General features: G+C 26.1%; 5 protein-coding genes across 5 annotated transcripts; 3 read left to right on the forward strand and 2 right to left on the reverse strand.

Annotated features, from left to right (window-relative positions):
• Positions 1–3,748: 3,748 nt before the first annotated feature.
• On the reverse strand, positions 3,749–8,249 carry LOC114119753 (ubiquilin-1). Its single transcript, XM_027981438.2, has 7 exons — positions 8,017–8,249; positions 6,187–6,400; positions 5,875–6,116; positions 5,555–5,807; positions 4,941–5,269; positions 4,584–4,868; positions 3,749–4,150 (listed from the first exon to the last, which is right to left on the reverse strand). The coding sequence occupies exons 1-7, from the start codon at positions 8,116–8,118 to the stop codon at positions 3,953–3,955; spliced, it is 1,623 nt and encodes a 540-aa protein (XP_027837239.2). The 5' UTR covers positions 8,119–8,249; the 3' UTR covers positions 3,749–3,952.
• Positions 8,250–8,434: 185 nt separating this feature from the next.
• LOC114119759 (ruvB-like helicase 1) lies at positions 8,435–13,702 on the forward strand. The gene is made up of 8 exons (XM_027981444.2): positions 8,435–8,784; positions 9,016–9,144; positions 9,274–9,448; positions 10,830–11,032; positions 11,319–11,487; positions 11,545–11,743; positions 11,811–12,005; positions 13,424–13,702. The coding sequence occupies exons 1-8, from the start codon at positions 8,644–8,646 to the stop codon at positions 13,581–13,583; spliced, it is 1,371 nt and encodes a 456-aa protein (XP_027837245.2). The 5' UTR covers positions 8,435–8,643; the 3' UTR covers positions 13,584–13,702.
• A 710-nt stretch (positions 13,703–14,412) lies between these two features.
• On the forward strand, positions 14,413–20,612 carry LOC114119755 (traB domain-containing protein). The gene is made up of 8 exons (XM_027981439.2): positions 14,413–14,895; positions 14,969–15,080; positions 17,468–17,604; positions 17,686–17,825; positions 17,893–18,083; positions 18,171–18,270; positions 19,308–19,527; positions 20,233–20,612. Exons 1-7 carry the CDS (start codon positions 14,776–14,778, stop codon positions 19,480–19,482), a joined length of 975 nt encoding a protein of 324 aa, XP_027837240.1. The 5' UTR covers positions 14,413–14,775; the 3' UTR covers positions 19,483–19,527; positions 20,233–20,612.
• Positions 20,283–21,044, forward strand: LOC114119746 (probable histone-lysine N-methyltransferase set-23). The gene has a single exon (XM_027981431.2). The coding sequence runs from the start codon at positions 20,283–20,285 to the stop codon at positions 21,042–21,044; it is 762 nt and encodes a 253-aa protein (XP_027837232.2).
• Positions 21,045–21,825: 781 nt separating this feature from the next.
• On the reverse strand, positions 21,826–24,899 carry LOC114119748 (nucleolar GTP-binding protein 2). Its single transcript, XM_027981433.2, has 2 exons — positions 24,742–24,899; positions 21,826–23,628 (listed from the first exon to the last, which is right to left on the reverse strand). Exon 2 carries the CDS (start codon positions 23,620–23,622, stop codon positions 21,865–21,867), a length of 1,758 nt encoding a protein of 585 aa, XP_027837234.1. The 5' UTR covers positions 23,623–23,628; positions 24,742–24,899; the 3' UTR covers positions 21,826–21,864.
• Positions 24,900–24,973: the final 74 nt, after the last annotated feature.

Consider the following 24,973-nt stretch of genomic DNA (forward strand, 5'->3'; position numbering starts at 1 on the left):
TATTGATTTTACAATGATACGTTTTTTTTGTCTGTCATCACCTTTTTGGATAGTAAAAATGCTTAAATTTTAAAAATGGATGTAACTTGTAGTAGAAAATTGAATACAGTTGAAACTGTAAAGGTAAAAAATTCTTAGTAGGTGCCTATAAAAAAAAAAATTTAAGAAAAACTGAAATTTTAACTTAAATCTAATTTTCAACAAAATTTTATTTTTAGTTAAATTCGGGCGCAACTAACTGTAGTTACCTACTTGAAATTTTAAAAATATGTTTATATCATAATTTTTTATTAACTATAAAATTTTAAAAATATTTTTGAGTTACTCATAATCATAAGGAGTTTTTTATTTTCATTTTTTATCTATGAATAATGCTGATTAAAAATTATTCACTGGGTGGAAATACTTGAATATTTAATACAATTATACTACTCATAAGTTTTTAACTTCTCAATTATAAATAAATCAAAAATCTATAGTCACACATTTTTTTTATAAGCGTTTAAAATTAATAATTTTGATAAAATCCGCCAAAAAAATTATTTTTACACTTAAAATTTAATACAATATAAGTATTTTCAATTTATATACAAAATAAAAATTCCATCAGAAAGTTAAATTAATTTTTCATGAGTCAAATATTCAGTCGTAAAACAAACATTTCAAATAATTCTTGAATAATTTGATATATAATTCAATAATTGTATATTTGTACTTCAAAAAATAACAATTAATGTAAGTACTTGAATTTTTCAAAAATGTTTAATTCGTTTTGAAGTAGATATAATGGTTTATGAGTTCTATATAGACATGGTACCTACATTTTATTTTATTTTTTTAATCTAAAATGTCGATAAAAAATTATTAGTTTGCTCAAAATTCTTGAAAATTTAATTGTATTATTTGTATCTATATAAACTACATGTATATAAATATTTTAAATACAAACGCAATTTTTTTTTAATGAATTTGAAGATAGAATTTTGATAAAGTTCGTCAAGATTAGATCAAGTATATCTTGTATGAAATCTTTAAATGTTTGATATAAAAAGAGTTTTTTATGCATTTTTAAATAATTAATAATTTGCTACCATAAACTACTTCCTTAGTAGAAAATCGAAGTATTTTTATTGCTCCAACAGATTTCCATAGAAAAACTCATTATTATTGTACAATCAATATATTTATCGCTCTGCTCAGAATTTAAAATAAGTTTCAAACACAGTTTATATTGAATTGAATTGGTATTTGATCAATTAAACATTATTAGAATAATAAAACTATTAATGCATCATATTTCATAATATGCCTACTTTACAGCAAAATACGTTATTATAAGAGTGCGACTTCGTCCTCCGATCCAAGTCAAATAATTATTTGTATTTAGTATATTTACTAGGACCATTTACTTTTTAATATTTTACGTTCAACATAATTTTAGTACCAAAAGATTACAGACTATAATAGAAAAAACATAATCTATAATATTTGGTTTAATCGTAGAACAACTAGAACAATATGGTACATATGGTATAATAGGTACTATGATGAGATAAATTGTGAATAGTCATTACTTATTATTTATTAATTATATTATAGCCAAATTCTTCTAATCACCAATCGATTATTTGATTAAAAACAATAAGTAAAAAGACGCTTGTTTATTTCATGTTAATCAATATTTGTTGTCGGGCGTCGGCAATTTTATAATATAAGTGAATAATTATTTTTTTTTATTCATGCATTATCTTGCTAAAATTAAGTAGATAAATGTCTCCATCAATATACAATATTTTATTCATAAGCAATCACAGTTGTAATACAATACTTATTTAGTTGTGCATTCAATATTCATGGTATCTGATGAAATTAACTTTATAGTTGGATTATTATATTGATCTTAGAAAAATTTTTTTATACAATACTTGAGTTACTACTTACTAGTGTTATTAACCTTTTTTTCTTCCACATAATAATACACAACTAATTTACTGATCAACACCACAATTGGAAATTAATAGTAATAAATGATAAAATTTGATACCAACAAAATCAATTTTGAATGAGTAGGAAATGATACAGTAAACTTTTGATTATCAGTGGAATTGAGTGGTACTGGTACAGCAACAGTGGTTAATCCGAAATAGGACAAAAATTATTTTTTTATTAATATTACATTATCATTAACCCATATAATATATTTATTATTTTTATTTCTTTATATATTTTAATATGTAAGTAGTATTCTTATTGTGCATTTTCATAATTTGTATTTCTTAAAAACAACTCAAAAAGGACAGTGGATAATTAAGAGTTTATTGTATTTGACTTTGCATAGGGTATAAAATCAAATTTTGATTAACAAAAAAATTATAACTCTGTCAATTTGAAAACAATTCATCAAACTATAATTGGAAAGTTGTAATATTTTTGGCAGTCATAGTTACAACTATTCGGTGGCGAATATAAGAGGAGGGTAGGGGTTCACACCCCTCTACAAAATGTATTAATTTGGTTGGTACGGACATTGATTTTGATTGTATAACTAATTGGAATTAAAGAGGGAGTATTAAATACACTTTTTAACCTCTTCCCCCCCAAAAATTTAATTTTATACACATCACTGCAACTATTTACTATTAAATTTATTAACTCGACAAATATATATGTACAGAGAATAGATGTTAGAGTTGGACTTTACTTACTTTGTTTCTCTTACATTTATGTAAGCCAATGAAATGTTGGGTTATTTATTTGAATTAGAAAGCAAAGCATAAAATAACTTCACATATGAAAATAAAAAATATTCCAAGTAAATATCTTGATTATAGTGTAAATAAAATACACCAGTGTATATTTATATAGTCACAAATGTTATTAAAAAGTGATAAAAATATGCAAATGTTTTCTTTGAACATGAGTCTCACCAATGTAAATTTAATAATGAGGTAGTTTTTTTTTTGAAAAATTTTAAATAAACTTCATTAGTGTACAATCAGTATCACATTTTATATCTAGGTGTTGTAAGAAGTTTTGAAGTAAATCTTCAACCATATTAAATGTATGAAAATCAAAACAAATCATGGTATTAATCACTTAATATTACAAAAAGCTTCTGTCTATAGCAGAATCTTTTAATACAATTAATTCATAAAAATGTTTAAAACAATTAATACACTTTACCATTTTATATTATGATTTATTCAAAACAAATAATACATTTGTTTAAACATAAAAAAGTTAACACAATTTCTTAAATTAATACGAAAAAACCTTTAAAGTGACTAAATATTAAAATCATTACCTGAAAAGCTCTGAAGTTTTTAAACAATTTAATTATGTTTTATATTTTTGCTAATAGATATTATTTAATAATCAACTGAGTGTTATCAGATTATTGGATTAAATAGTTTTACATAATAAAAAAAAATCTCAAATTTAATCAACCGTACCATTTGTTTTATAACCAATTGGATAATTAGTACATACATAATATTTATTTTTAAATAACCAAAATTATATAATAATAATAATTTATTAAATTTTAAAACTAAAAATTCACACCAAACAATGGATTCTATTTAAAGACATTAAAGCAAACACAAAGTAGCACTACTATTTTCTTCCATAAATTATAGTGAAATAGTTTCAGACTGAATAATAAAACATTTAATTTCTAAATATTGTTTAATACCATTTATAACAAGTAAATTGATTTTCATTAATTTAGTAAAAACATACATAAGGATTAAGAGGCTAAATAATTATTTATTTATTCAAGTATAACAAATTATGGGTTTTTAAAGATATAATGTCTACAAATTTGGTTATTGTGGCACCAAAACTTAAGAATTGAAATGCATAAATTCGTAGGACTGAACCAAAAACTATTTTTTTTTTTGGATTTACAAAAATTAAAATATGTATTATATTTATTTATTACTTTGGAATGTTAAGTAGACAATTGCCCACTAGTAAGTAGCCGTTCAACAGCGGCATTTATATCTCCAAATGTTGCAATTAATGCTTGTAAATTAGCTTCTCGATTAACAAATCCCATTGCAGACAATTGTTCTAATTGCGAACTGTATCTTTCTTCTGGCGGCTGAGCATTTGCTACTGGATTACTGTTATTTGGCACTTGTGATAACTAAAAATACAAATAAAGTCAAGGAGTTACTTATTTTTTAATAATAAATAAAACGCTTATAACTAAGTATACATAATTCAATTTAAAATAAATAAAATTATAATACGAATCGAAAAATTAAGTAACAAAATAAGAGCTAGAGACAAAAATAAAAAACATGGTATTGAAGTATTTATACCAATAAAAACAAGATTTAAGTTTTAAAATATTTATAGAAAACCATATTAATATAACACATACATACAAATTTTATTCAGATGCAATAGTTTCAAATTAATTACAAGTTTAGTTGCATTAAACTTTAAAAAAGCTCTTTCTCACAATATTTACCTGCTATTATTAAGGAAAATTTGTATCATCAACAAAATTATGGCTAGACCCTAGTTATATAAGTAAATATAGAAATATATTATTTTAAATCCAACTAACTTACCATTCTTCTCATGAGTTCAGCAAAATTATTATCTTGACCTTCAGTTGATGGCATATCACTAGATACAGTTGAATCAGCATTAGTAGTTGTATTGGTATTTGGTGTTGGAAAAAAAGACTGGCCACCTAATGATCCACCAATATTTGGCATGTTAGTACGCAAAGCTTCAAGGCCTCTTTGTATCTGATCAAGAGCAGATAACACATTGGGATTAGTGGACATATCTTGAACTGCAGGGTTTGACATCTGTTGCAAGAAAGCTGGCATCATACTACGGAACTGAGACTAAAATGGTAATTTTTTTTTATTACATAATGAAAATTTTTTTAATAAAAACTACTAAAATTGTTTTGTTACCTGAAGTTCTGGATTGTTAGCAAGCAATGGATTGTTACTTAACAAGTTGTTTGCCATATTGGGATTGCTAGTCATTGCTTGCAGAGTTGATTGGAAATACGGAGTATTCATAATGCTTTGCATAACTTGTGGATTTTCAATCATTTGTTGCATCATAGAGTTCATTGTATCTCCATTAAACAAGGTACCTCCAGTTCCTCCAGTTGGTAGATTACCTGATGTCGGTGCTGCTCTTCCATTAGAAGAATCAGATTGGTTAGTTCCGGTAGAACCACCCCAAGGATTTGGCAAGGGATCACGATTTTCCTGTCCTTGTTGAGGATTTTGTTCTGAAATAAAACAATATAAAAGTTAAACATAATATAATATACTACAAGTAAGTCTCATAGATTACAGTATTTAAGCTATAATCAAATATATGTCAAGTAAGTCAATAGTATAAATATATAATAAAGTTGCAATAATTAACCTAACCTACCAAGGATAATTTTCTTTTTTTTTAATGTTTTACTAATTATCATTTACCTAAAATCATTTCTTATATTTTTAGTATTATATTAAAATATATATAAAGTAATGATAAAAATAAATATAAATTAAGTATTTATTATTACCGCCACCACTTTCACTTGGAGTTGCAAATGTATTTCGGCTAAATTCTTCAGTAGCTGCATTCATAAATGGTTCTTGAACGTCTCTATACATTCTTTGTAAAGCACTAAATCCACCAGGTATTGATTCCAAATTTGATAAAGCTCTATCTTGTGTACGCATTAATTCTTGTAACATTGAGGGATTCCGAGCCATCTCCATTGTTTGCCGTAACATTTCAGGATTGTTTAACATGTGATTAATTTCTGGATGTCTCTATCAAAAATAGAAAATTAAATAGAAAAATGAAATAACAAAAAATTATTAAGAATTAGGTACCTACCTCAACTAATTGTTGCATTTGTGGATTAGCCAAAATCAATTGTCTCATATGAGCAGGATCACTCATCATTTGTTGAACCATTGGACTATCAACCAAATTTCTTAACATATCAGGATTATCAAGCAATTCACGCTGCATACGCTGTTGCAACTCCATGAAATTAGCTGAAGTGAATCCCATAGATTCCATACCAGGTAAGCCACCCAGCATACCCAAATTAAACGGAGAAGCATTAATATCAGCTGAAAAATATAAATAAAATTAAGTATAACAAGATTTAAAAAAAATATTTATGAAATTCATTTTAATTACCAGGAGGTCTTGGAGGTTGAGTCGGTCCTGTATTAGTAGTTGAAGTAGTAGTATTGTTTTGAGGAGCATTAGTCTTGATAACTAAATGTACTGTTAGTCCATCTTTAATATTATGAGTTGCTAATGTATCTTGATCTTTCATGATTTTACCAGCAAATATCAAACATAATTGTGATGGTTGTGCATTAAACTGTTTAGCAACCACTTCTTTGAACTATAAATATTAATAACATGTAGTAAATGTATTGTAGTTTATAAAAAAAAGTTCTTACATTTGATGTTAATTATTCCAAGTGAATTAAAATAATTAATATACATATTGAAATAGATTAAGTTAGATTAAACCTTTATATCTTGTTACTAATCATAAATTATAAAAAAAATAAAAATTTTATTAATTTTATTTGGCAAAACAGTATATTTTGATATAGGTATTTATAATGTTATCAATCAACAAGTTTTAAATTTAAAACTAATAGTAGGCACCTAACATAAATTAGGTATAATAGATATTAGAAATTATAATATCTAATTCCTAACATGTCTGTTTTTTTTTTAATTTAAGTGAATTAGAATAGTTTTACTTAAATTTCAGAAAATAAAATTTGAACTAAATTTAGGTTGGTTCATTAATAATAGGTATTATTTATTATTATAATTAATATACATATAAAGAGAGTTTATCCAAGGTATGGTTTAAGAATACTATAAACAGTATAAACAGTTAACAATAAAAATCAGTCACTAACATTGTTCAAAAACTAATTGGGCAGTTAATAGTGTATTATTAACAGTTAATCAATTATAATTAATTTTAAGGAATTTAAAAAAAGATAACAATAGGTATGTAGGAAGTAATAGTAAAAATTAAAGAATATTAGCTTTTGGGATAGAGAGGTGATTTTCTTTTTAAATCTGCCTAAGTCAAGGAATAATTGATTGGTAAACAAAGTTCAAGAAATTAATAAAAAAAACTTGAAACAGATAATTGATGAAATTCACCATGCAAATTAATGAAGATAGGTTATAAATCTTAATATTTTATTTTTAGCTAAAGTATCTATAGGTTAATAATAATATACTTTCATATTATATAAACAATTATTGAAGTATAAAAGTACATCTTAATATTTTTATTTTGTTTAAATCAGTTTTATTTATTGTATTAACCATGTTTGTTTTAAATAGTTTAATAGTAATATTTAATATTTATTAAAATATAGTATATACTATTTACCATTACCGGGAACTTAACAATTAGAAATCATATTTTATATTTCATAATATACTATACATCAATGTCTGTATTATTTATGTCATTTTTTTTAATAGATACCAACCTATACACATATATCTAGGTTTTAATAAAAATTAGTTTAAATATTAATAAATGTTAGTTTGGTTATGTAATTTAACCATCAATTAATATTAGATTCTTTTATTTTGAAATAAAATCAATGCATTAATATATTTTTCTTGCAAGTAGCTTGGTACAATATGTTAATTGATATTTATCATAATGGTTTTGATTATCATTAATAATAATTATTTACTATTTAGGTACTACTTAACCAAAAGTTAAATAGTTTAAATAATAAACAATTTAATAATTAAAGATTGTAAAATGAGTCAGCTGAAATAATTACATAACCTTAAAAATGTAAATGAATAATAATTATTTTATTTGCAACATCAGAAATAAATTATGAATAACATTATTTAACATACTTATAAAAATTAAAAATATTTTTGAAAATGTATAAGCATTTACATCATTTACTAACTCTAATCACTACAATACATACGTGTATATTATATCAATATACATACTTCACTAATAGTAGCGTTTTCTTGCACTTCGACTGTTTGCTTTTCTTTGGGCGTTTTTACAGTCACTGTGATTGTCTTTGCATTTTCTTCGCTGTCTGACATTTTGCTGAACCTATAAATCCGGACGGTGCAAAAATAACTTGACAAAAACTATTGATTAAACACAGAAAGTCGGCGAAAATATTTTGCGAATTTTAGACATAAGACGAACTAGAAAATAATCGTAATTCATAATGATAATGATAATGACATGTATAAAGATACTAGATCTTGGAATAAAATATTTGGAATAATGAAAAGAAAACATATGAGGCTCATGGAGAAGAATACAATTGTACAACGATGCTGTAGTTTTGTACGCCATGAAAAACGCCGGTTTCCATGGTATTACTGATAAACTTAACGATACGCGCTTTTTCGATAGCACTACAGCACGCGACGAATATTACGAAATCTAATGAGACCGACCCGACACACCGACGGAACCGAATTCTTTTTCTTTGACACTACTATAGTAGTACTATTTTCTCAGTTTCAACTTATATTATGATATAACGACTCTTAGTTTTTTTTAACTTTTTTTATACATTTTGATATTTTTAGTTTTGAGTTTGAACATTTTTTACCATGAAAATCGAAGAAGTAAAAAGTACTGTAAAAACCCAACGTATATCAAGCCACAGCCATGTAAAAGGATTGGGGCTTGATGAATGTGGCGAAGCTATTCAAATGGCTTCTGGCCTAGTCGGGCAAGAAGATGCAAGACAAGTAAATTACTATGGCTTATTTTAATTTGTTTTAAATCTTTTATGTGTTAGTTGATGAATGTAGAAATGGTTTATAGATTTTAACTTTTTTAATCTTGTGTATTTCAATCACTTTGCTAAGATAAATGGTTGTATTGATTAATTAGTATACCTGTTATAACTAATATAATTACATTTTTAATGCAAACTTTAAATAAGACAAATACCAGTTTAATAACATTTTAACATTTAGGCTGCAGGTATTGTTGTGGATATGATAAGGACAAGAAAAATGTCTGGCCGTGCTGTTTTAGTTGCTGGACCTCCAGGTACAGGCAAAACTGCAATTGCTCTTGCAATTGCTCATGAACTTGGAAATAAAGTAAGTTTTGTTTATTTTTATTAAATAAATAAATCCTTAAATACATCATATGTATTGAAAAAAAAAATATCTTAACAACAAAAATATTATGAACTCTTACTTTGAAAATATTAACTAATTGATTATTAGGTTCCATTTTGTCCTATGGTGGGATCTGAAGTCTATAGTTCTGAGATTAAAAAGACAGAAGTATTGATGGAAAACTTCCGTCGTGCTATTGGTCTGCGTATTAAAGAAACAAAAGAAGTGTATGAAGGAGAAGTAACTGAAATGACACCAGTCGAAACCGATTCTACTGCAGGAGGTAAAATGAATATGTTTTTCAAATTCATCATTTACAGCAAGGCCTGAAGGAAAAAAATGATTTTCTTTGTGGGCCTTCAACTATGATTATGTCTAAGGGCCTCTCGGTGACACAAATTCACCATATTATACATATAATATAACTATAGTTAAAACTATAAGTTATTACTATTTTTTAACAATATGATTATACCACGACCTGTGGCGGCTCGTGCTATGGACCTGTATGCATGTGCCCCATCTATACAATTGAATGAAAGAAAAAGAATTTATATTAAATTACCATTAAATAGGAATTTCTTCCATCATAATATAGTTAGTATAATATTTGAAATACAGCAATAAAAATGTTATCAAATACAGGCACTCTTACATATATACAATACGTACATACTATATCATACGGACATTGAACTGCAAGCACAAACTCTTTGTGCCCTGATGGCTTGATTAACAGTATTATATTTCCCCCACGTTTAGACATAAATTAATATGGCTTTGCCAATTATTGTGCCCGGAGTTTATTTTTATTACGATTTACGAGATATTGTTGACTGTTTTCCATGGCACAGAACAAACACTAATTATTTTATCGTCGATTATAAGAACATGAGAATAATTAATCATATATTTGTAAAAAACATGAATTTTATTTTATTTAAAAAATCAACAGGAATGATTTTGTTGTGATTGATAGTGGAAAAAGAGGAAAGTATCTGTGCCCTACCTTCAATAAACCCCATGAGCCACCACTGACCACAACAAGTCAACAATTTGATATTATTTATGGTTTAACATAATTTTGTTGATCAAATACCAAAATATATTACAAACCCACCCCAAACAATATTCAGTCATTTATGGTGTTATAATACACAAATTAAATTTAACCTCACATTACAAAAAAAAAAAAAAACAATTATATTAAGAATTATGTTTCAAAAGTAAAACTATTATTGCATCTAAGAGAGAAGCTAAAATATCCTCAAAATATGTGGCTTAGTAGGGGAATTCAATCTTCAAATATTATGATATTGTTAAATTGTATTTTATTATTAATGCAATTTGCCAATTCATTCTACATTCATTATTTATTAAGGTTATTTACTTTATTTCTTTGAAACTCAACAGTTAATTTATATGTATATGTTTATGATTATATAACTATGCATACCTTAATTTATTAAAACTAGTTAAAATCAAAACTTCTTCATAGAACGTTGAATTCCTAGTATATTAACTATTTTACTTTGTTTCATTTGTATTTGTATTTTTATATATTTAATTGTTGTTGCAAGTATATTTATTAATCTTAAGTTTATTAAATCTAACCTAGTTGTGCATACCGTACCAAAAATGTGACTTGTATTATTTACCTGCAGGTTATTCTAAAACTGTATCACATGTTATTGTTGGATTAAAGACAGCCAAAGGTACAAAACAGTTGAAGCTAGATCCAACAATTTATGAATCCTTGCAAAAAGAGAAGGTCGAAACAGGTGATGTTATTTATATTGAAGCTAATAGTGGAGCAGTTAAACGTCAAGGAAGGAGTGATAGTTACGCTACAGAATATGATTTAGAGGTAATTATTAAATAATAATATGAAGAAGTTAAAAGTAAAATAGTTTGTAAAAAAGAAAACTCAATATCTCAATCAACTAAAAGATCTCAAAATGTCTGAATTGTTTAAGTATAAATTTGAAATCTAAGTGTCCAATTGTATTGTGGTATAAATGGACTTTTTCGTAACAATATTTATTTATTTTCAACTAAAACAATTTAGCTATTATCTTCATATTTTATTCTATGTATTAGCATTTTAACTTCCATGATCTATTATGATAATTTTTACTTATGTTTTTATCCAGGCAGAAGAATATGTACCTTTACCAAAAGGCGAAGTTCATAAAAAAAAAGAAGTTATTCAAGATGTGACATTACATGATTTAGATGTTGCTAATGCTCAACCAAAAGGTGGTCAAGATATACTTTCGATGATGGGTCAATTAATGAAATCTAAAAAGACAGAAATTACTGGTATTGTTGTATTAAAAGTGTAATTAGTATATAAATTGATAACTTCTTTTGTTTTAGATAAACTAAGAAAGGAAATTAATAAAGTGGTCAATAAGTATATTGATCAAGGTATTGCTGAATTGGTCCCAGGAGTATTATTTATTGATGAAGTTCACATGCTCGATTTGGAAACATTTACATACTTGCATAAAGCGTTAGAAAGCACCATTGCTCCTATCGTTATTTTTGCTACCAATAGAGGTCACTGTACTGTCAGGTTTGATTTTTATTTCCCTTATAATTATTTTTATTTTTGTATTATTTACATATTTTTTTTTTTACAGGGGAACAGATGATATTGTTGCTCCTCATGGAATTCCTATGGATTTACTTGATAGATTATTAATAATTAGAACTCTTCCATATAATCGAGAAGAGATGGAAAGTATACTTAAACTTAGAGCTCAAACTGAAGGCCACTCAATTGAACCTGATGCACTACATTATCTTGCTGAAGTTGGAACTTCTACTACTTTAAGGTAATTTTTTTTGGCCGTGTTTAAATTCACAATTTAGGATTTTCACATATTAAAGATAACCAATTACCCTTATCTTCCATCTACCTATTGTTGACATGTATCTGTACATACCTTAGTATAATAAGTGTTATCATGTTAGTTATGTATCATATTTAAGTATATTTGATGTGACATTAAAAAAAAAATGGGCTTGTCTGAAAGTCGGATTCCGGACAATAATTTTACGTGATAATTATCACATTGTGATTATTATGGAAACCACATTATAAGCCACTCACGATTTGAAAATATATTTTGATATGTCCGAATGCGTGGAATGTGACAATTTTTCGCGCATGCAGCCGGCGTGCATCGATTTATAAAATGTATCACTTCAGAAATTGGGTTTTTTTTTTATATTAGGTAAGATACAGCTAGATTATAATTATGATGAGGTCAGGACACAAGTGTGTTGCTAAAATTTTTTTAAAAATTAAAATATTAATGTATTACTTGTACACGCATACATGTGAAATAATATTTATAGAAGACAGTTCCTAAAAATTAATATGTTAATTATAATACTGACTAAACTGTAGTGCTTTTAATAACATAATAGATGACACCAGTTTGCATCATTTAACATAGGTGAACAATGTTAATTGATACCATTTGGTCTACATTGAGTGTGTCAAGGTCTATAGTGCAAACAACCAGCCTTAAATTTTAAGATTTTAATTTATTGACAATAGAGATAAAGAGTATTCAGACTATGTAGTTATGGAAAATAATTATATTTTCGTACTGTTAATGTCTTATGGATAATATTCCTATGATAAAAAAAAAAAACATGAAACAATATCATAATGAGATTTTTCTCTTTTCATCATGTACAGTATTTTTCAACTTAAGAAGAATTTAATTTTTGTTTAGTCAAAAACCCCTAGTGTAGGTTACAATTAAAATCTAGTTCTATCTATATTGTATTTTGGGGCTCACCAATATCACAGAGAATAGGTGCTGAGAAATCTAGTGAAATAATGAAGTATGAGTCCCTTTTTGTGTTGCAGACTAGTCAATAGTTATATAAAATTATAACATTAAATTTCCCAGCTTTCATATCCAATAGAATTATCATATGTTAAATATAAATTTGTTTACTTTATATGCATGAGCTTACTACTGGTCTAAAATATTATTTTCTCAATCATGGTAGTAAAATATTAGGGGGACAAGAGATCAGGTCTCTAATAAATTTTCGATTTATTTATATATTATACAAAGTAGATTTTAATTTGTATAAAAATAAATTTAGTATCCATTTTAATGTTCTAATAGCTTAAATATAACTTTTAAATAAAAAATATGAAACATTTTTGTTTTATCTGTGAAATATTTATCAATTATTATAAATTAAATTGGTTTTTAATTTTTATCAGATATGCCATTCAATTGTTGACTCCATCATCACAAAATGCCAAGATGAATGGTCATGGTTCAATATTAAGAAAAGATATAGAAGAAACTACGTCATTATTCATGCATGCTAAAGAGTCCTGTAAAATACTAAAAAAATGTGCTGATAAATTTATGAAATAATTGGTGACTTACGTTTTTATACAAATATTTACTCAACATTTTTGTATTAAAATATACTAATCTAATTTTCTGTTTTTGATGAATAATAATAAAAAAAATATATATATATTGCACATATACATCATGTATTAATGTTCTATTTATTTTAAAATGATGAAATGAACTTCAAACACTGTATGCCCACCATGTCTATGTTTCCTTCTTCATGATACACGATACTTGTGCATCCACCTACAACAATCTGGAGAGAATTTGCTATGCATTTTGCATAATAACGAACAATAAAGATTATTTATAGTATTTGATAGTAACGAAAATCAATTATATAATATATTCTATTTTTATATTATTTAAGATAAATATAACAGCTGTATTTTGTTATATCACATTAAAGATAATAATGTGAATTTTGCAGCATTAAGACTTAGTATTTAAAAATCACTACCTAACTTTTATATGCTTCGTACACTGACCATGTCAACTGTTTCCATGATTTTTTATTGATTTGTGTACTGTATTTTTCTATTCTTTGGTATTATCAAATATAATATGTATTTATCATTTGTGTATTGTATTTGATAAAAATCGTAACAATATGTAACATAATATTAGATAATAAGAATAACTGACCGTGACAAATGTTATAAATTATAAGTAATAGTTGATATTTTCAAATGTTAACCATTATTGCCACTTACAATCTAGAATTTTCAATCTTTATAATTCCCGCCACCAACAGAAACGAGATATTTACTTAGAAGTTCTTTGGTAAACATTGATTACGTGTCGTTTGATATCTGATAAGACATTATTATTCAAATATTTAATATTTCAAAATAAAAACCATCTCTTAATTTGCATGTACTCGTACTAATGTAGATTAAACATGTTTAATCTATAGTACTAACTACTGCAGTGCAGCTAAGTAATATTGTACTATTTTAATAACTTAGTAGGCTAGACTACTAAAATATCTGAACGTCTAAACAGTAAACTCGTTATAAGGAGATAACACTAATATATTTGTCATAAATTATAGTAAATTATCTTGTTGTTTATGCTGGAAAAATTTCAACTGTTGATTACTATTTCAATATATATTTTTTTTGCTATTTCATTTCAAAATATATAATTAGGTTTGATTAGAATTACATAAATTTAATTTTTAGTTGAGTTAGTAAAAACGTTTGAAATGGTAGATCAAGTTACTTTTCCAGATACTGTTTCAGTACTAAAGTCATCAAATGGTTCTGTAGTTTATCTTGTTGGTACTGCTCATTTTAGCAAAGAAAGCCAAGAAGATGTTGCTCAAGTATATTATTATACAAAATACAAAATATATAATATTTATTTAAATTGTTTGTGTTTTTTTTTTTATATAACAGGTAATAAATGCAGTCAAACCAGATGTTGTTGTAATAGAATTATGCTACAACAGGAATAGCATATTAACAATTGATGAATCCACTATTGCCAATGTTACAGGCATTACATTAGGTATTTATGTTATCCATTCATTTTTACCTAAATTCTGCATAACTCAGAAATTATAATAAAAATATCTTATAATCGACTATTGACTGCTTTATATTTTAAAGTAAGAAAGACATTTATTCTACTTAAGAAAAATTGGCCCATTTGAATCAAATACTTTTGAAAAAAAGGTAGACAAATTGGTTTTATTTACTGGCGAGTGGATCAGTGTTTTTTATTGATCAGACTTTATTTCAATGATGTTTCACTGTCATAAACATAACTAGTTCTTAAAGTTAGCAAAGGGTTAAGTTTTAAAAATGTTTTATAGCAAAATAAAGTACCTGTGGGAACATAATTGTTCCTATTCTGTTGTTTTAATTAGTATAAATTATTATCTAGAAAAATAATCGGGTTAAATTAAGTCTTTGTTTTACCCAAATTCCATTAAAATATAAAATGTATTTTATACCTAATATAATGATTAATAATATTTAATATCAAAAATCGTACATAAGTATAAACTTATACAGTAAACAGTATATTTCTTTATTTTGATATTTTTGAACATAAATAAAACATATTTTTTGTATTGTAGGTAAAAATAAAGTTAATACTAAAATGTTTAAAGAGTTATGTATTTACCCAACAATCCGAATGGGGGGCTTAAATCCACCCTACTCCTCCTCTTATTACAACTATAATCATTGAATAAGATAAATAATGCTGAGTGGAAACAGTTAGTTAGTCTATATCACTAAATACCTATATATCTAATTTTATGTGGGGTTTTTTTATATAGGTAATTATATTAGTAAGTGCCTATTAGTCACTTTTAATTTTTTTAAATTTTAAAATTGCTCTGCTAAGAAACAAAATTAAAATTTGTATTAATTCTGAATAATGTTATTTTTGGTTCATGGCATATTTTCAATAATTCCTTGGGGAGGTTTTTAATATTTTAAAAACCCTATCTAGGTAGCACAAATTACAAATAAGATAATGCAGCGATACTCCAAACTAAAATAACCCAACTGTCTTAGATAGTTATATAGACCTTATCTATCTACATCATTAAATTATTAGAAAACCCATAATAAAATATTTATTTAACATAAGGTAATTTTTTTTTTGTTCTGGAAGGGGAGGGGGTTGAATCCAAGACCCTCCCGTAAATACACCATTGTATTCATTTATATTTTGTTAACATTTAGTAAATAATATCTTGACAAAAATAAAAAATATTTAAAATGAAACAATATTAGTTCACATACTATACAAAAATTAATTACCTAACTTATGTAAACATTATATAAATAACCTTAGTAATAATAATTTTAATATTTTTAAGTACCATTTAGCCATATTTGGCGAACTCAGGTATATAATTTATATCACCCTTTGAGAGGCATTGTGATTTTTTCACATTTCTAAGACATTTAATCTTGATAATATTTTAATATAAAAATCTAACAGCTAGTAAATTAAAATAATTAAGAATACTTTTATACAATGTAAAATACATAACAATATATTATAATAAATACAATTTTTTTTTCTTGATTGATAGTAAAATCATCAATTAGATTATAATAAATAATTGTAATTGAAAAATTCAATATTTAGAATCATCATTTGCCTGTTAATTTATACTCAATTTCAATAGAGAATGTACCAGGTGATGATCAGTTTTTATCCAACAGTATGGTGTCGCTCTCATATTACAGCTAAATGGTAAAGAACTGGTAAAAAGTGTTAAATAGTACGCAGATCTAATATATTCTCTTTTGAAACAGAGTGTAGTGTTCAAATAAATTTTAATAGGTACTATGAAGTCAAGTAAAATTAATATGTATAATAAATTCTATTTCATTATTAAAAATGTAAATGAAATGTTTAAATACTTGCATATAAGGATAGTAATAAATAATAATTATTAATTAATATTATTATTATTATTATTATCAAACAAGTGTAAATTTTTTTAACAAGACATTGAAATATTTGTTGACTATTGAGTCCATATTATAATATATATTTTGTTCTGAACTAATTATGTCCTACATAATAATATTATCAGTTATTTATATAAATATGAAGTTATATTTGTCATTTGTTAATAATTTTAATTGGGAAGGGGTCCAGAACTGTGATATTCTTTAATTAATTAATTGAACATAATCAAGGTTTACTAAAAAATTACATTATTAATCAAAAATTCCAAAAAATATCCGTTTATAATTTCAAGTAATCCAAAACCTACAACAGTTATTATTATTCCCTACATTAATATTAGTGCAATACGCTTATCCATCTCTCTCAGATAAAAACATGATTAGGTATACAATTTATTTATAATTTAAAATAAGTTATAACGTAACTTATTTAAAATTATAATTTGATTTTTATAGATGATTTAAAAGGATCAATAAAAAAATTAGGTTTTACTCAAGGTATATTTTATCAATTGATGATAAATATATCAGCAAACATATCTCGTGATCTTGGTATGATACCAGGTGGTGAATTTCGTAGAGCTGTTGTTGAAGTAATAATTTCATATTTTTTTTTTTTTTAATATGGTTTATATGTTTATAAAAAATATTTTTATTTTATTTTTAAAATTTAGGCTAAAAAATATAGCAGCCACATTTATCTGGGTGATAGACCAGTTGATATAACTATAAAAAGAGTGATTTCAATGTTGAGTTGGCCAAAAAGTATTAAACTATTAGCACACTTGTTATTTACTGCAGATTTTAAAATTACGTAAGTATTCATACTTACTTGTTATCAAATGTAATTTTCATACGATAAAATATTTTAATTTTATTAGAAAAGAAGATGTCGAAAAATTCAAAAACAAAGACTTACTAGAAACATTAATGCATGAAATGGCTGCTGACTATCCAGAGTTGGAGAGAGTAATAGTTGATGAAAGAGATAAATTCTTAACTCATAGTTTACAATGCTGTGCTGGATTTGTAATTGATAAAGCTGGAAATAAGCCAAATACATTGAATTCAAGTAAGTAGTAGAGTAAATATAAAATGATTTTTTAAAAGTTATAATTCTTCAAAGAATAACAATTATAATAATAATAATTTAAAATAGGACCTCAAGTTGTTGTTGGCGTAGTTGGATTAGGTCATGTTGCTGGTATTAAAAAGTATTGGGAAAAAATTACTGATGAGCAAATTGCAGAACTTATTATGTAAGTTATTTGTTAGTTTTATTAAATATCTTTAATTCATTTTTATACTTACAACATAAACAAATTGGTACTTATTTATAATCGCTCCACCACCGTTTAAAGTATTGTTATTCATAATAAAATTTCTGATATATCTTATGCTTAGGTTTGTCTAGTATGTCATCTAAGTAAAAGGGATAGATACTTGAGTATTTTATTATGTTAATCATTTTAGTATGTCTGCAACACAGCAATGTTATCAAGTTCATACCTATTTTATAAAAAAAATATTAGTTTATTTTAAAATATTGTTAAAAATTAATTTTAATCTATTATTTTCTTCAATATTTAATATTGGGAATTGACATTCAATTTTTACAACAAACATTATTATTATAACAAATAAAATGTATGATATTTAATAGGAGCTATTATTTTTAATTAATATTAGAATTATCGTCATTCACCAAATTGATTAAATTGGAACATTTCTGCTTTACTTGTCAATTGTCATGGTACCAATATTTGATATTTAATATTAAAAAACAATGCAAATCAAAATATTAAAAAAAATTTATTTCTTCATTTCAGATTTAATTAAGTCATTTACTTACTTATTTTAAAACGTAATAACATAGGTTAACCATGACATAATATCATGTTCGTGGTGATAACCCCCACACAAACTCACCCATATATTTATTATCTATTATCCATCTAAATTAAAAAAGATTTCATATTAAACAAAAAATCGTTAGGTTAGGCCAAGCGGCCTAGCACCCCCCCACTAGATCCGCCCCTGATATTTAAGGATTTAAGGATATGCTATTATCAATTTAAATAATTTACTAAGAAATATAATAGTACAATGAAAAATTGTCTTTTGTCGAGTGATAAATTTTATATAGGTTGGTAGCAGGGCGATTACAAATAAATACTGACAAATTATACTATACTACTCAATAAAAGTATTTGGTCAGTGGTCTTATGTTGTATACAATTAATAAATATAAAAAGAATATTTTAATCTAAAATGTTGATATATTATTATTGTTTAGAATTCCGCCTCAATCAAGAAGTAGCAAAGTTATTAAAGTTGTCATCAAGGTTTCTGCCTATGGTTTACTTTTATGGGGTGTTTCAAAGATCCCTGGTGTAAGATCATTATCAAAAATGGCTTATGATGCAGTTACTTCTACATATGTTCAAGGAAAATTTATAAAATTACAATAAACTATCAAAAATCAATATTCCGTTATATGTATATTATATTTTATGGTATGTATAACTGTATAAGTATCAACTTTGAATTTTAACTTAATTTAATATATTGTACGTCAAATAAATTTGAACACTCCTGATTGTGTGTAATGTTAAAATTAAATGAAATATTTTATAAGTCATTGTCAAGTATCAATTTAGATATACCTGCTGATTATGGGCACTTCAGAACAAATCTTATGGTTAAGTTTAAACCAATAGTATGGCTAACAATGTCATAGTAAAGACAAAATATTTAATATTAATGCTAAAACTTAAAAAATTAAAAACCTATAATAAAATACATTGTTGGTGTATTTATATTTTATTCATTTTAAAAATAAAAATAAAACTAGTTTCTCTTGAATAAACCTTAGAAGGCGCTGCGGCAGGATTCTAAGCTCAGCAGCAGCAATGTATGTGGTTAACGCACGTTACTTAATTTTTGTAACAACTGCCTAATTTGTATTTTGCTAAAATTAACATAGTGTAGTACATTTTTGGCCATGGCCGATTGACAAAAATTAAAAATTACAACAAAAACCAATTTATTTGTTAAGTATGGTCTAACTTTCCTATATAAAATTTGGTTAAAACCTAACCCAACCCAGAATCTGAAATAAAATTGTACTATACTGTTGCAACAATGTAGTTTTAGTATTTTTTTTTTGTAATTTAATGTTTATATACTAATTATTTTCTTTATTTTTATTTTTGTTACAGTCATAAATAATAAATAGCAAATACAATTATACAAATAAATATATTTAATAATGTATAGCAATAATCAATGCGAAGATAATTATGATCATATTGATATTTCACTTGTATATTCTTCAACAAACATTCCAGGACCTGGCTGTAATATGAGTGATTTAAACAGCTGTCCCAATCAAATGTGTAACTGTACTGATTTGTGCCAAGCACCAAGCTGTGAATGCTTTGGTACAGCTGGTTATAATAATTATGATAATTTTGGTAAACTAATTTCAGTTAATAGGTTAATTTATGAATGTAATGATTTATGTAAGTGCACATCATGTCAAAATCGAATTGTTCAACTTGGACCCAGAATTGGCTTGCGCATTTCTCACTGCAGCAAAGGCTATGGATTATATACCGATATCGCTATAGAAAAAGGACAATTTGTTTGTGAATATGCTGGTGAAATAATTGATTTAACTGAAGCACAGAGACGTTCAAATGCAGATAATGAAAATTATATATTTGTGATAAACGAACATTTTTCTGGTCATATAACCACAACCGTAATTGATGCCACAGTTATTGGAAATATTGGTCGATATATTAATCATAGCTGTGAACCCAATTGCATGATTGTGCCAGTACGAGTTGATTCATTAATTCCAAGGCTAGCAATTTTTGCAATAAAAGATGTTCAGTGTAATGAAGAAATAACATATCATTACGGAGGTGAAGGATCTCACTCTCAAAATAATTTGTCTGATGTTAAATGCTTATGTGAATCATTTAGTTGTAACAGATTTTTACCTCGTAAAACAGGGTTATTTTAAAATATATGTAATCAGTGTATATATTATACTTAATAATAATTAAATGTTAGAATAAAATAATTATAATTATTGTTTAAACATTTTTAATGAAAAAAAAAAAATTCCATCATTTATGTTTAATTTTTAATTTTAAATCATATACTACTGATCAGGGGCATGCTCAGCTTTTTCCAATTGGGGGGTGATGAGTGGATGAACTGTAAATTGTTTTTGTTGATAGTCATCATAGACACGAAATGTTTAAATGCATAAGAAAAAAAGTTCATGGGGGGATATGACACCCTCATCCCCTCTGTGAGCACGTCCCTGCTACTGATTGGATAATTTTTTATGTACTTATACTTCTTATAGTAAAATTAATTTACTTATATTATTACATTTTTATGTTGACTTTATTATGTAAATAAAATATTATTCTATGATTACAACAAAGATTTATTTTATTTTTAATCTAAGCATACCTAGAAAACAATTGTTTGGTTTTGAATTATTTCTATTTATTTTTAGTTTATAAGAAATACTTTTAGGGTATAAAATTGCTCCTAATCTAAAATGTCCATACGATCAAATCCATGACATAGAAAATACAAACGCTAATTACTGAATATCTATGAATTATTTTTTAAATTGTATTAACTATTAATTTCTTATGAAACTTCGACTTATTAATTTTTTCACCAATTTTTTTCATGAGAAAAACCCTGCATAAAAATGTTTATTATCAGCAGAAAGTAGAACTGCTTTCTATAAATATTAAATAGATATGGAAAAAATAGAACAATTTAGTATGAAAATCATATATTTTAAACAAGCGTTAATTTTATTTGTTTTTTGGTATTTTACGATCTCTATTTCGGTTTTTAACATTTGTAACATCATAAAAATCACTTCCAACCTTTTTCCTTTTATTTCGTAACATTAAGCTTCTCTTCTGTTTGCTAGTTAGACTACTCATATAAGCCTCATGCGCTTCTTGCAGTTTTTCTTGTTTTTCTTTCTTTCTTTCTTCTTCTTCATCGCTATCAGTTGAAGTAGCGTTTTCATCTTCTTCAGCAGGTAAAGGAGTTTTTACTGTTTCATCATCAGAATCATTTTCTACAGCAACATCCAAGTCAGCTCTTTTAGTTATTGGTTCTTGATCGTTAGCTGATAAAGGTTCTTCGAAACCAGGTGGTGGTTTATAATAAGGAATTTTTCCTCTTTGCCAATCATTTAACACCATCCTAGCACATAACGCTAGATCTGCATCACCGCCTTTTAACAATTTACCAGTTTTTATACCCAACTGTGATAAGAAATCTTCACTATCTTCCCAACTTTCTATTCCATAAGTTTTAGACAAATGCTCAGTTTTTACTCGTTCCATCAAAGATGGTATATATTGTTCAGGATCTGGCACAAGCTCAACTCTTACAACACCCTTTAATACTTTTTCCGTGTCTGTTTCTGTATTAGCGGCATCGTATACTACTCCTGGACAATCAATGAGAAAAATCCTTTTCATTAATGTTATATATTGCCATACTTTAGTTTCACCGGCAATAGGAGCTACTTTACAAACTTTTTTAGATCGTAAGGCATTGATAACTGAACTCTTACCAACATTAGGGTATCCAATGAAACCAACACTAATTTGTTTACGTTCAGAATGTAATTTGGTGAACTGTCGCATTAAATTAATCACAGCTCCTTTTCCAAAAGGATGAGTTAATGAAGCATGAAATGCTACAGTTGGATATTCAGAACTAAGAATTGCGACCCATCTTTGAGTAACCCAAACAGGTACAAGATCAACTTTGTTTAATACAAATATTAAATGCTTATGAGGTTTTTCTTTTTTTAAAAAATTTTCAATATGAGGGCAACGTGTTCCAGTAGGATCCCTTACGTCCAAAACCATTATAACAACATCTGATGAGTCAATTACTTTATACAGTTCATTCCAAATTCGTCTACTTTGACCAGCAGCCATTATCCAATCTCGAGGAGCAGTTCTTTCACCTGTATCCTCTCTTTCTAGGTCCAAATCTTTGTCATCTGAATATGATTCATTGATAGAGTTTACAGTTTCTGATAATTGTTGTTCATCTCTTACATATAGATTAGGACGCTTTCGGGTTTTTTTGGAACCAAAGACACTTTCAAAACTTTCAGTTTCAAGGATATGTACGCGTTCATGTTTTTTTTTTTCATTTAAAAGAGTAATTGGCAATCCTGTAGGTTTCATAATTATATCATATGGGTTTTTAACGGCTTTACCTAATTCTTCTTGAAATTTTTGTAAAGCATTTTGCCCAATAACTCTAGTATTATCAAACCATTTACGATTAGGTTCTACACGAGCCTGAGCACCACATGGTAACCAACCTTGAAATGGTGCTGCATGAATAATTTTACCTTTTCTATCACGTTTAGCTTTGAAGTTTCTATACATTTGCAATCTTCGTATGGTAGCTTTTGTTCTTACCTTTGCCACACCTTTAAGATTTTCTGTTTTACGTTCAGGATTCATACTATGGGCTGACCTATTGAACCCTTGAGTTCTAGGCGCCTTAGAAGCAGAACTTGTTTTAGCCATTTTTAACTAAAATAAAATAAAAAAAAAAAACATTAGACAACAGAATACTAGAATTCATAAATTAAGTTGAAAAAACTGTATTCGATATTATATTTTGCATGAAATTTGAAAATGCATTGAATTACCAAATGTTAATTTAGCATAATATAGGCATTATTTATGAATAAATTAATTTGTAAATTTTTATGAAACAAACACTATTAATATTAAGTAATACAGATTTCGTTGTTTGTTTTCACCAACCAGTAATGGGGGAAAAGCAGTGAAGTGATGTAATCAGAAAATTATTTTGATTTTTTTTTTTTTTTTTGGGGGGGAGGGGTTAATTTTCATTATAAATTTATTATTATACTTATGTTTTATAAAATAAAAGATATTTGGCAGGGGGAGGGGGTATATCTGTTAATCACCCACCTGGCTACACCACTAAGTAAAAAAAATGCAGTAAGATCTTTGAAAGTAAGAATAACAAGGAGCTTCACATTATAAAAAAAAATAATGTATTCTCAAAATAATTAATTATTAGTTATTTGATTATCAATTAGTGTATGGTAACATAAATAAGTTATAGACCAAAAACCATTAGTATTAATAGGTTTGAAACATTCATTATAGTAATACCTAGTTTTCTAGTTTTATGCAAAGGTTTACTTATAACCTAATTAAAAAATTCAGAGTAAAAGTTGAAGTCTTAGGGATGTACTTCAGTAGACCAGAAGATAGTAGTTTAGTTTCAAAACACTATAAACAATTAATTAAGACTGAAATAATAGAGGGAAAGAATTATATTATCGACTAAATAAAAATAAGAAATAATGCTGGACACACTAAATTAACACTCACATTCAGTATAAAATTATTTGAAGACAGATTTTCAAGAAAAAGGGATGGTTATCTACAATACTTTTTAGAACAGATATAAAAATAAAAAAGGATATAATAAAATATATTTTGATTAGGGATGAACGCATTGGTAAATAATATCATTTATTATAAATACTATAAAATCAAAAATATTAATAATCAATGGTAATGTTAATTCCTAAACCTTGTTAAATTATTTATTTATAATATTTAATTGTAGGTATAAGATAAACATTATTTTGAATTATAACTTACTTTTTTATATTTCTTTATATTCTTGAAATCTTCTTAATCTTCTTTCTTAAATATCTATTTTGTCAAGCTATATACTACGTAGTATCGTTACAGAAATTTGTAGTATCGTATGTAACTATCAACTATCAAGTAATTAGCCGTGGCCGGTGAGCACGAGGCGTCGAGGCACGACCTGTAATCATGCAATTTACTAAAAAGTTATCGTTTATCTCTTATCTTACAGTTAAATTAT

This window comes from Aphis gossypii, chromosome 1, assembly GCF_020184175.1.
Source record: "Aphis gossypii isolate Hap1 chromosome 1, ASM2018417v2, whole genome shotgun sequence".
Classification (NCBI taxonomy): domain Eukaryota; kingdom Metazoa; phylum Arthropoda; class Insecta; order Hemiptera; family Aphididae; genus Aphis; species Aphis gossypii.

Coding starts and splice junctions, on each gene's coding strand:
- LOC114119748 (XM_027981433.2), bottom strand. CDS start 23,622: ATGGCTAAAACAAGTTCTGCTTCTAAGGCGCCTAGAACTCAAGGGTTC.
- LOC114119753 (XM_027981438.2), bottom strand. CDS start 8,118: ATGTCAGACAGCGAAGAAAATGCAAAGACAATCACAGTGACTGTAAAA. Junction 4,869..4,940: donor CTAACAATCCAGAACTTCAG/GTAACAAAACAA, acceptor TTACCATTTTAG/TCTCAGTTCCGTAGTATGAT. Junction 4,151..4,583: donor CTGAACTCATGAGAAGAATG/GTAAGTTAGTTG, acceptor TTGTATTTTTAG/TTATCACAAGTGCCAAATAA.
- LOC114119755 (XM_027981439.2), top strand. CDS start 14,776: ATGGTAGATCAAGTTACTTTTCCAGATACTGTTTCAGTACTAAAGTCA. Junction 14,896..14,968: donor GCCAAGAAGATGTTGCTCAA/GTATATTATTAT, acceptor TTTATATAACAG/GTAATAAATGCAGTCAAACC. Junction 18,084..18,170: donor GCCAAATACATTGAATTCAA/GTAAGTAGTAGA, acceptor AATTTAAAATAG/GACCTCAAGTTGTTGTTGGC.
- LOC114119759 (XM_027981444.2), top strand. CDS start 8,644: ATGAAAATCGAAGAAGTAAAAAGTACTGTAAAAACCCAACGTATATCA. Junction 8,785..9,015: donor GGCAAGAAGATGCAAGACAA/GTAAATTACTAT, acceptor TTTAACATTTAG/GCTGCAGGTATTGTTGTGGA. Junction 9,145..9,273: donor CTCATGAACTTGGAAATAAA/GTAAGTTTTGTT, acceptor ATTGATTATTAG/GTTCCATTTTGTCCTATGGT.
- LOC114119746 (XM_027981431.2), top strand. CDS start 20,283: ATGTATAGCAATAATCAATGCGAAGATAATTATGATCATATTGATATT.